The sequence below is a fragment of the Lithobates pipiens genome, unplaced genomic scaffold, assembly GCF_037356315.1.
Source record: "Lithobates pipiens isolate NorthernLeopardFrog02 unplaced genomic scaffold, aLitPip1_a1.2 Scaffold_28, whole genome shotgun sequence".
In the NCBI taxonomy this organism is placed as follows: Eukaryota; Metazoa; Chordata; class Amphibia; order Anura; family Ranidae; genus Lithobates; species Lithobates pipiens.
The window spans coordinates 227134565-227147064 of NW_027507789.1; the positions used below are offsets into that span (position 1 = coordinate 227134565).

Consider the following 12500-nt stretch of genomic DNA (forward strand, 5'->3'; position numbering starts at 1 on the left):
GCCGCAGTTAGAAGCGGGACGCCCCATTGTAGGACAATGAAGTGAGTGAGAGACTCCGATGTGTCCGAGCGCCAGTCCGGCCGTATGAACATATAACTGGACCTGTTAGGTGACACCCATCCACCCCCCCACCACCCCACCCCCGCTCCTCAGGAACAAAGCGGATAGAATTTACATAATGAGATAATGTGTCCCGACTTATACACCGAGGAGAGGAAGTGTCAGGATGAGGACTTCACATGGGCGGGGGGATGGGGGGGGGGGGGAGAACAATTCTGTACTCTTGGACTGAAACGAATCGATTATGAAATGAATCGATTACTATTTTTCATAATCGATTAATCAGCGGGGAACATAATGGGGGTTAAAAAAACTAAAATGAGCCCTTTCACTGTTTTACAGTAAAAAAAATAAAAATAAATAATGAATCCTTCCAGTATTGATTATTTGCTTTTTTGTTCTATAAAATGCTAATTTTCGTCTTTTTAACCCCCCATTATGTTACTAAACGTCTCATGTCTGCTTCACATCTCTGTGTTTATTGGTGATTTTTGCAGAAACGCGCTGCAGATCATTCACATGGTTTCCTATGGGACGCGTTCACATCTGTGCCTTTTTTTTTTTCAGCCGCTGCTTATTTGGAAAGGGGCGGGGACTTGGAGTAAAATCACGTGCGCAAAAAAAAAAAAACGCACAGCAAAAACGGATCAAAAGCAAAATCTGCATAGGTGTGTACCGGGCCCTTATGCTGACCACACCGATCATTTTTCAGGCGAGAATATTCAGATGAAAAAAATCTTTGTACATTTACTGAAAAGAATTTTGTTTGAAAATTTTCATTTCATTTCTGAACAAACCACCCCCCCACTGTCTGACAATTCCTTTGACCGAGAAGTTTTCTATTGTTTCCAAAGTTTCCGGTCACTGTGGTTGAAAATGAACGTCAATTTGACCCACTTTTTTTTTTTCTTTTTAAAGTTTATTAACCGATTAATCTAAACAATAATCGGCCAGTTAATCAATTATGAAAATAAATGGTTAGTTGCAGCCCTATTGTACTCCCAACAGTCCTTTCACTCACATCCCTCACCTCCATCCTACAACCACATATAATACCTGCAATACGACACAATCAGAGCTCCTATGATCTGATTACACTCAGCACCAAGAGCGTTCCAAATCCTGTGCCAGACCCTCGCCTATCCCCGGAGATACAAAGACCACCACTCCCTCCTTCCAACACATCACCAGGACATGAGCAGAGGGGTAAATCTGGGTCAATCTACGCATTCTGCCCCATTTCTGGTACCCACCGTGGAGCCCCCGCTGCTTTGGTCTCTCCACTGCTCGGTCCGATGGCTCTGGCTGCCCCACCGTTCTAGTCTTCCCATCACTGTGGTCCACCCCCCCGTAGCGCCCCACTCCCGGTTTCCTGATCGCTCGGGTCTGCCCCCTGTAGCCCAACCACTCTGGTCTCCCCATCGCTCCAGTCCGCCCCCTGTGGCCACCCGCTCCAATCTCCCCATTACTCTGGTCTGCCTCCTGTGGCCCCCGCCACTCTGGTCTTTCCACTGCCGCGGTCTTCCCCCCGCATGGCCGGATAGCTCTGGTTGCCCTATCACTCTGGTCCACCCCCTGTGGCCCCATGCCTCCACCCCTCCAGTCTGCCCCATGCCTCCACCCCTCCAGTCTGCCCCATGCCTCCACCCCTCCAGTCTGCCCCATGCCTCCACCCCTCCAGTCTGCCCCATGCCTCCTCCCCTCCAGTCTGCCCCATGCCTCCCTCCCCTCCAGTCTGCCCCATGCCTCCTCCCCTCCAGTCTGCCCCATGCCTCCTCCCCTCCAGTCTGCCCCATGCCTCCTCCCCTCCAGTCTGCCCCATGCCTCCTCCCCTCCAGTCTGCCCCATGCCTCCTCCCCTCCAGTCTGCCCATGCCTCCTCCCCTCCAGTCTGCCCCTTGCCTCCTCCCTCCAGTCTGCCCCATGCCTCCTCCCCTCCAGTCTGCCCCATGCCTCCTCCCCTCCAGTCTGCCCATGCCTCCACCCCTCCAGTCTGCCCCATGCCTCCACCCCTCCAGTCTGCCCCATGCCTCCTCCCCTCCAGTCTTGCCCCATGCCTCCCTCCCCTCCAGTCTGCCCCATGCCTCCTCCCCTCCAGTCTGCCCCATGCCTCCTCCCCTCCAGTCTGCCCCATGCCTCCTCCCCTCCAGTCTGCCCCATGCCTCCTCCCCTCCAGTCTGCCCCATGCCTCCTCCCCTCCAGTCTGCCCCATGCCTCCTCCCCTCCAGTCTGCCCCATGGCACCACCCCTCCAGTCTGCCCCATGGCACCACCGCTCCAGTCTGCCCCATGGCACCACCGCTCCAGTCTGTCCCATGGCACCACCGCTCCAGTCTGCCCCATGGCACCACCCCTCCAGTCTGCCCCATGGCTCCACCCCTCCAGTCTGCCCCATGGCTCCTCCCCTCCAGTCTGCCCCATGGCTCCACCCCTCCAGTCTGCCCCATGGCTCCACCCTCCAGTCTGCCCCATGGCACCACCCCTCCAGTCTGCCCCATGGCACCACCCCTCCAGTGTGCCTGCCCCATGGCTCCACCCCTCCAGTCTGCCCCATGGCTCCACCCCTCCAGTCTGCCCCATGGCTCCACCCCTCCAGTCTGCCCCATGGCTTGCTTTGGTCTCCCTATCATTCCAGGCCACCAAATGGCCCCACCACTCCATTCTCCCCATGGTTCCAGACCACTCCCTGTGGATCCAGTGCTCCTCTTCTCCCACCGTGTGGCCCCACTGCTCTGTCTGCCCCCCCCCCCCCCCACCCTGGTTTCCCAATCGCTCCGGTCCACCCTTGGAGCCCCACCTCACTGGTCTCCCCATCGATCTGGTCTGTCCAGTGTTGCCCCATAGCTCCGGCCGCCCCACTGCTCTGCCCCCTGTGGCCCCACCACTCAGGTCTTCCCCATGCAGCCCCATTCAATTCAACTCTGTGAGGTCCTTCCACATTCACAACACCACACGGCTAGTGAACAATAGGCGGGGGTGGAAGGAAGCACATGCACCTAGAAAACCACGGCCGGCCCTACAAAGAGCTCCAGGATCTTTAGGAAACAGCCGCAGCCACTGGAACAAATAATTTTTGCCCCCCCCCCCCCCCCCCCCGCACCATGTCAGGCTGCCGAGGAGGAAACCGACTCCCCCATCTCATCTCTGTACAAAATCTCACCAACAGAAGACAACAGGCTGACGTGTGAAAGGTAGAACTGCGCCAATGTGTGACAAAACTTCTTTCCACTCTTCACGGAGCCGAGGCCCATCGCTGCCGATATCGGCTTCAAGTGACCCTTCCTACCCCTCCAAGAGCCCCTTGTCTACGGAGCCTCCTACTGCCCCCTTCTCTTATGCCTCAACAATCCTGAGATAGCAGCTGTGAAAACTCAGACTGGGAAGAGAAAGTTTCTTCTTACTGTCTGGATACATCAGCCTTCTCCCTATTGGCTGGAATATTTTTTTTGGAAGGATAGATGAATGGATTTGGGGTGGGTATAGAGGGGAATATAATGGGGTCCAACGAGGGATAGGAGATGGGGTACAGTATGGGTGGATATGAAGGAGGATTGGTATAAGAGGAAAATGTTGGGGTAAAGGATGGGGTAAGAGTATATACTGGGGCGCTGGATTGGTATAAAAGGCTCATATGTTTGGGTACAGGAAGATATATACTGGGGTACAGGATTGGGATAGAGAAGTATATACTGGGGTACAGGATGAAGGACGGAGGGATATACAGTATCTGACAAAAGTAAGTACACCCCTCACATTTGTGTGAATCTTTTCTTCTCTCTTTTCATGTGACAACACTGAAGAAATGACACATGTCTACAATGTAAAGTAGTGAGTGTACAGCTTGTATAACAGTGTAAATTTCCTGTCCCCTCAAAATAACTCAACACACAGCCATTAATGTCTAAACCGCTGGCAACAAAAGTCAGTACACCCCTAAGTGAAAATCTCCAAATTGGGGCCCAATTAGCCATTTTCCCTCCCCGGTGTCATGTGACTTGTTAGTGTTACAAGGTCTCAGGTGTGAATGGGGAGCAGGTGTGTTAAATTTGGTGTTATCGCTCTCACTCTCTCATACTGGTCACTGGAAGTACAACATGGCACCTCATGGCAAAGAACTCTCTGAGGATCTGAAAAAAAAAGAATTGTTGCTCTACATAAAGATGGCCTAGGCTATAAGAAGATTGCCAAGACCCTGAAACTGAGCTGCAGCACGGTGGCCAAGACCATACAGCCGTATAACAGGACAGGTTCCCCTCAGAACAGGCCTCGCCATGGTCCACCAAAGAAGTCGAGGTCACGTGCTCAGCGTCATATCCAGAGGTTGCTGAGGAGCGCAAGGTCTCCAACTTCCAACAGCTCCGTGATGTCATCATGGAGGAGGGGAAGGTCTCCAACTTCCACCAGCTCCGTGATGTCATCATGGAGGAGGGGAAGGTCTCCAACTTCCACCAGCTCCGTGATGTCATCATGGAGGAGGGGAAGGTCTCCAACTTCCACCAGCTCCGTGATGTCATCATGGAGGAGGGAAGGTCTCCAACTTCCACCAGCTCCGTGATGTCATCATGGGGGAGGGGAAGAGGACTCCAGTGGTGACCTGTGAAGCTCTGGTGACCTCCATGCCCAAGAGGGTGAAGGCAGTGCTGGAAAATAATGGCGGCCACACAAAATATTCACACTGTGCTGTGTATTATATATATATATATATATATATACACACACACACACACACACACACACACACACACACACACACCTGTGTTTTATAGTTAACCTCCTACTTTGGTCCCTGCCCCCCCCCCCCCCAATATGAAAGCTGGAGATGCAAGTGCTTGGTCCCCCCGGTAGGGGGTGCTGTGTGTTGGGGGCGGTCAGACAAGGAGAAACAGAGGATGGAGATGTCGGTGTACCCCCCAGTAGGGGGAGCTGTGTTGGGGGAGGGGGTAGTAGTCGGGGATGGATATGATGGTGTAGAGCCCGGGATCCCCCAGTAGGGGGTCCTGTGTGATCAGGTATAAAGGTGAAGAGGGAAATAAGGTTGACGGTGTATTCCGCAGTAGGGGGTGCAGTGGTTCTGGGGGTAGTAGTGATGAAGTGAAGGATGGGGATGATGGGGGGGTGTAGTGGTGGTTGGGGGGGTAGTGGGGATGAAGTGAAGGATGGGGGGTGTAGTGGTGGTTGGGGGGGTAGTGGGGATGAAGTGGAGGATGGGGATGATGGGGGTGTAGTGGTGGTCGGGGGGTAGTAGTGAGGAAGTGAAGGATGGGGATGATGGGGGGTGTAGTGGTGGCTGGGGGGGTAGTGGGGATGATGGGGGGTGTAGTGGTGGTTGGGGGGGGTAGTAGTGAGGAAGTGAAGGATGGGGATGATGGGGGTGTAGTGGTGGTCGGGGGGTAGTAGTGAGGAAGTGAAGGATGGGGATGATGGGGGGTAGTGGTGGTTGGGGGGTGGTGGGGATGAAGTGGAGGATGGAGATGATGGGGGGGGGTGTAGTAGTGATGAAGTGAAGGATGGGGATGATGGGGCGGTGTAGTGGTGGTTGGGGGGGTGGTGGGGATGAAGTGGAGGATGGAGATGGCGGCGTAGTTCCCGGTATCCCCGGCAGATGACGCTGTGTGGGGGTAGTAAAGAGCTTACCCCGATTTGTTCATGCCCCCACTTAGTTGGGGTAGGCCTAACACTTTGGTGGGGGTGGGTCAGCCCGACCACTTAACCTCTGGGGACACACCCGCTGATCTTTGGGGGAGGTCCCTGATCCAATCCCTGAGTCCAAACCTTGTTCTTCTAGGGAAACCCCAACCCAACCCAACCCTGACTCTTAATCCCCACCCCCAAACCCAAGTCCTAACCCTAAGCAACCTTTAAACCCCAACTCTAAGTGTATATCCACTACCCGGTGTCCCGCTGTAGTCGGTGCCGTCACTGTGTGTGGGGGGGGGGATGGTGTAGTAGGGATGGCGGTCGGTGTGGTTCCCGGTCCACCGGGTAGGGATTGCTGTCTCTCACCGGTGCCCCGCTGTAGTCGATGGGGGGATAGGGATGACAGGGGGGTGTAGTAAGGGATGAAGTGGGGGATGGGGGTGAAGTGGGGGATGGTGTAGTTACCGGTCCCTCCAGTAGGGGTCGCTCTCACCCAGTGTCCCGCTGTAGTTGATGGGGGGGTGTAGTAGCGATGAAGTGGGGGATGGGGATGAAGTGGGGGGGTAGTGTAGTTCCCGGTCCCCCGGGTAGGGGTCACTCTTACCCGGTGTCCTGCTGTATACGGTGGGGGGAGGGGGTGTAGTACTGATGAAGTGGGGGATGGGGATGACGGGGCGGTATAGTTCCCAGTCCCCTCGGCAGGGGTCACTGTGTCTCACCCAGTGTCCCACTGTAGTCGGTGGGGGGATGGGGTAGTAGGGATGATGGGGGTCGGTGGAGTTCCCGGTCGGGGTCTCCCTCACCCGGTATCCCACTGTAGTCGGTGGGGGGAAGGGGTAGTAGTGATGAAGTGGGGGATGGTGTAGTTCCCCGGCCCCCCAGTAAGGGTCTCTCTCACCCGGTGTTCCGCTGTAGTCGGGGGGTGTAGTACTGAAGTGGGGGATGGGGAGGGTCGGTGTGGTTCCCCCGGTAGGAGTCTCTCTCTCACCCGGTGTCCCGCTGTAGTCGGTGGGGTAGTAGTAGTGGGGGATGGGGGGGTAGTAGTAGTGGGGGGATGGGGGGGTGTAGTAGTGATGAAGTGGGGGGGATGGGGATCGGTGTAGTCCCCGGTCCCCCCGGTAGGGTCGCTCTCTCTCTCTCACCCGGTGTCCCGCTGTAGTCGGTGGGGGGGAGGGGGTAGTAGTGGGGGGATGGGGATGATGGTCGGTGTAGTCCCCTGTCCCCCGGTAGGGTCGCTCTCTCTCTCACCCGGGTCCCGCTGTAGTCGGTGGGGGGGAGGGGGTGGTAGTAGTAGTGGGGGGATGGGGGGTGTAGTAGTGATGAGGTGGGGGGGATGGGGGGGTCGGTGTAGTTCCCGGTCCCCTGGTAGGGGTCGCCTATGTCTCTCACCCGGTGTCCCGCTGTAGTCGGTGGGGGGGGAGGGGGTAGTAGTAGTGGGGGATGGGGGGTGTAGTAGTGATGAGGTGGGGGGATGGGGGGGTCGGTGCAGTTCCCTGTCCCCCCGGTAGGGGTCGCTCTCTCTCTCACCCGGTGTCCCGCTGTAGTCGGTGGGGGTAGTAGTAGTGATGAAGTGGGGGGATGGGATCGATGTAGTTCCCGGTCCCCCCGGGAGGGGTCGCCCTCTATCTCACCCGTGTCCCGCTGTAGTTGGTGGGGGGGGAGGGGGTAGTAGTAGTGGGGGGATGGGGGGTGTAGTAGTGATGAGGTGGGGGATGGGGTGGGGGTCGGTGCAGCTCCCGGTCCCCCCGGTAGGGGTCGCTGTGTCTCTCACCCGGTGTCCCGCTGTAGTCGGTGGGGGGAGGGGTGGTAGTAGTAGTGGGGGGATGGGGGGTGTAGTAGTAATGAAGTGGGGGGATGGGGGGGTCGGTGCAGTTCCCGGTCCCCCCGGTAGGGGTCGCTGTGTCTCTCACCCGGTGTCCCGCTGTATCCGCTGTAGTCGGTGCCGTCGCTCTCCTCCTCCCGGTAATCCTCATCATTCAGATCCTCGTCTAGGAGGAGGAGGGGGTCTTCCTCCGGGGGGGGCTCCTCCTCGTCATCCTCATCCTCGGTGTCCCGGACTCGCTCCTCCTCGCTGGAATCATCGTAGACGATCCGGTTGATGTTGGTGGTGGCGGCGGCCCGTCCCCGCCCTCCTCCCCTCCCCCTCCTCCGGCGGCCGGTCGTACACGGGACCGGGACGGGTCCGGGGGGTGGCGGGGGGGACGGCGCCTTTCCTTCTCCACCGGCCGCGGCTGCTTCCCCTCAGCCGGGTGCGGAGACCGGAGGGGGCGGAGGGCGGCTCTACCCGGGGCGGCCGGCTCTTCGGAGGTCTCCCCCGCCGGCCCCGCATCGTCCCCCGCAACGTCTGTCCGTTCACCGCCCTCCGAACTTCACACCCGGACCACCGAACCGCCGTCCGGAGAGCCCGCGGCCGCCATCTTACCCAACGCTGCCGGAGCCAGGCCTACAGTCACGTGACCCGCCGCGACACCGACCTCTACCGGCCGACACCGGGAACTGCAACTTCTCCACACCGACCTCTACCGGCCGACACCCGGAACTGCAACGCGCAGCGACGCTCCACACCGACCTCTGCCGGCCAACACGGGGAACTACAGCTACTCAACACCGACCTTACCGACCAACATGGGGAACTGCAACACACACAGCGCTGCCCAACACCGACCTCTACCGGCCGACACGGGGAACTGCAACACACACAGCGCCGCCCAACACCGACCTCTACCGGCCGACACGGGGAACTGCAACACACACAGCGCCGCCCAACACCGACCTCTACCGACCGACACGGGGAACTGCAACACACACACCGCCGCACAACACTGACCTCTACCGGCAAACACTGGGAACTGCAACTACTCAACACCGACCTCTACCGGCCAACACTGGGAACTGCAACTACTCAACACCGACCTCTACCGGCCAATACGGGAACTGCAGCACACAGCGCCGCTCCACACCGACCTCTACCGGCCAACACGGGAACTGCAACACTCAGCCCCGACCTCTACCGGCCAACACCGAGAACTGCACCGAGAGACTGGCGAGGAGAACTGTGTGCCACTGCTACCCCCCATCCATCCACCTACTCCTACCCTACCCTACCCTACTACAACTACCACCCACCCACCCACCCACCAACCTACCTACTTACTACAACCAACCATCCACCCACCCTTCTTTCTGCTATCCATCCACCTACCTACACTACTACTCACCCATCCATCCACCTACCTACCACCTAATACTACTACTACCCATCCATCCACCTACCTACCTACCCTAACTACTACTACTACCATCCATCCACCCACCCACCCACCCTACTACTACTACCCATCCATCCACCTACTACCTACAATACTAATACTACCCATCCACCTACCTACCCTACTACCAACCCATCCACCCACCTACCTACCACTTCTACTTCCATCCTCCACCTACCTACAACTACTACTACTACCAACCATCACCTACCTACCTACCCTAATACTACTACTACCCATCCATCCACCTACCTACCTACCCTAATACTACTAACACCCATCCCCTACCCACCTACACCTACCTACCCTATACTACTACTACACCACACCCACCCACCCACCCTACTACTACTACCCATCCATCACCTACCTACCTACAATACTACTACCCATCCACCTACCTACCCTACTACTACCACCCATCCACCCACCTACCTACCCTTCTACTGCTATCCATCCACCTACCTACACTACTACTACTACCCATCCATCCACATACCTACACTACTACTACCCATCCATCAACCTACCCACCCTTCTACTACTACCCATCCATTCACCTACCCTACTACTAATACCCATCCATCCACCTACCTACCTACCCTCACACACAAATACTGCTACCCACCCATCCTACCTACCTACCTACACTACTACTACCCATCCATTCACCTACCTACCTTACCACTAATACCCATCCATCCCTACCTACCTACCCTACTAACCCACTACTACCATCCATTCACCTACCTACCGTACTACTAATACCATCCATCCATCCACCCTACCTACCCTACTACCCATCCACCTACCCTACTACTACTACCATCAATCCACCTACCTACCTACCCTACTACTACTACTACCCATCCATCCACCTACCTACCCTACTACTACCCATCCATCCACCTACCTACCCTAATACTTCTACCCATCCATCCACTTACCTACCTACCCTACTACTACTACCCATCCACCTACCTACCCTACTACTACCCATCCATCCACCTAGCTACCTACCCTACCACTACTACCCATCCATCCACCTACCTACCTACACTACTACTACCCATCCACCCACCTACCTACCTACACTACTACTACTACCCATCCATTCACCTACCTACCCTACTACTAATAATCATCCATCCACCTACCTACCTACCCTACTACTGCTGCTACCCATCCATCCACCTACCTACCCTACTACTGCTATCCATCCATCCACCTACCTACCTACCCTACTATTAACCATCCACCTACCTACCCTACTACTGCTATCCATCCACCTACCTACCTACCCATCTATTCACCTACCCACCCTACTACTACTACCCATCCATCCACCTACCTACCCTACTACTACTACCCATCCATCCACCTACCTACCATACTACCAATACCATCCATCCACCTACCTACCCTACTACTACCCATCCATCCACCTACCTACCTACCCTACTACTACTACCCATCCATCCACCTACCTACCCTATTACTACTACCCATCCATCCACCTACCTACCCTACTACTACCCATCCATCCACCTACCTACCTACCCTACTACTACTACCCATCCATGCACCTACCTACCCTAATACTACTACCCATCCATCCACTTACTTACCTGCCCTACTACTACCCATCCATCCACCTATCTACCTACCCTACCACTATTAGCCATCCATCCACCTACCTACCGTACTACTATTACCCATCCTTCCACCTACCTACCCTAATATTACCCATCCACTTAACTTCCCACCCTACTGCTACCCATCCATCCACCTACCTACCCTACTACTACCCATCCATCCACCTACCTACCCTACTACTACCCATCCATCCATCCACCTACCTACCCTACTACTACCCATCCACCTACCTACCCTACCTGTAGCAAAAAGTGGTTGTAAAGGGTTTACAACCGTGATGGAGAACCTTGGCACTCCAGATGTTTTGGGACTACATTTCCCATGATGCTCAACTACACTGCAGAGTGCACGAGCATCATGGGAAATGTAGTTTCAAAACATCTGGGGTGCCGAGGTTCACCATCACTGGTTTACAACCACTTTAAGTAGGCAGGACTGACGAGCAGGATATCATCAACAGGTGAGTCACTGTGGAGAGATAGGAGCTGGCAATTAGCCTATAGCTGAGCGGCCAGCTCAGAGAAGGAAGGGCTGAGCCCAGTCCTGACAGTACCCCCCCTCCTCAATGACCCCTCCACCTCGGAGGACCACCAGGTTTGAGGGGAAAACATCTATGGAAATCACGGAGGAGGACAGGGGCATGTACATCCGAGGATGAGACCCATGAGAGTTCCTCTGGACCGTACCTCTTCCAATGCACCAGGTACTGTATGTGTCCACGGAACCTACGGGAGTCAACAATGGACTGTACTTCATACTCCTCATGGTTCTCAACCTGCACAGGGTGAGGACGAGGCACCGAGGTGGTAAAGTGGTTGCAGACCAAAGGTTTTAATAAGGAGACATGAAATATATTCGAAATATGCATATTAGAAGGAAGGTCCAATACGTCACCCACTGGCTGAATCCTGCAAAGAATACAGAAAGGTCCAATAAACTGAGGTGAGAACTTCAGTGAGGGAACACGAAGCCGGAGGTTGGGAGATGACAGCCAGACGCTGTCCCCAGCCTGGTAGGAAGGCGCAGGCAGGCGTCTGCGGTCAGCATGGAGTCTGTACCTATCATTAGCATGACGCAAAGCCTCCTGGACTTGTACCCAAGAGGAACGAAGACCACGGAGATGTTCCTCTAATACTCCGCGGAACAAACGAGTCAGGCAACATGGAAGGTTGGAAACCATAATTCACCATAAATGGAGACAATCGGGAGGCAGAATTCACGGCACTGTTGTGAGGAAACTCTGCCCATGGTAATAGGTCAGACCAGTTGTTATGATGGTCAGAAATATAGCAACGTAGGAATTGCTCCAAGGACTGATTGGCTCGTTCTGCGGCCCCATTAGACTGCGGGTGATACGCAGAAGAGAACGCAAGCTGGATTCCTAACTGTGCACAAAAGGCTCGCCAGAACCGGGAGACAAACCGACTGCCCCTGTCCGAGGCAATCACCTTGGGTAGCCCATGGAAGATCTCCCGAGCAAAAATGCAAGGCAGTTGCTTAGAAGGCAACTTCTTAAAGTGGAGTTCCGCTTGAAAAATAAAAGTCGGCAGTTACAAATACTGCAGCTGCTGACTTTTAATAATCGGACACAGGTAGGCATTCTTAAGCGTGACACGATTGAGACCCCTATATTCAGTATAAGGTCTCAGCTCACCGCTCTTCTTCTTCACAAAGAAGAAACCAGCACCAGCAGGAGATGAGGATTTGCGGATGAAACCTCGAGAAAGTGCGTCTGCAACCTACTCTTCCGTGGCCTTATCCTCCAAGACTGACAAATGGTAAACTCTGCCACGAGGAGGTATGGCACCAGGTTGAAGGTCAATTGTGCAATCATATGGCCGGTGTGGAGGCAAATTACCAGCTTGACCTTTGTCAAGACA

General features: G+C 55.3%; 1 protein-coding gene across 1 annotated transcript in view; it reads right to left on the reverse strand.

Annotated features, from left to right (window-relative positions):
* The window catches only part of BPTF (bromodomain PHD finger transcription factor), a gene marked incomplete in the record, with an annotated part of 82119 nt that extends 73959 nt beyond the window's left edge, over positions 1 to 8160 (reverse strand). The window contains 2 exon segments of the mRNA XM_077460643.1: positions 7606 to 7855; positions 7857 to 8160. Coding sequence (XP_077316769.1) covers positions 7606 to 7855; positions 7857 to 8024 — 418 coding nt within the window.
* Positions 8161 to 12500: the final 4340 nt, after the last annotated feature.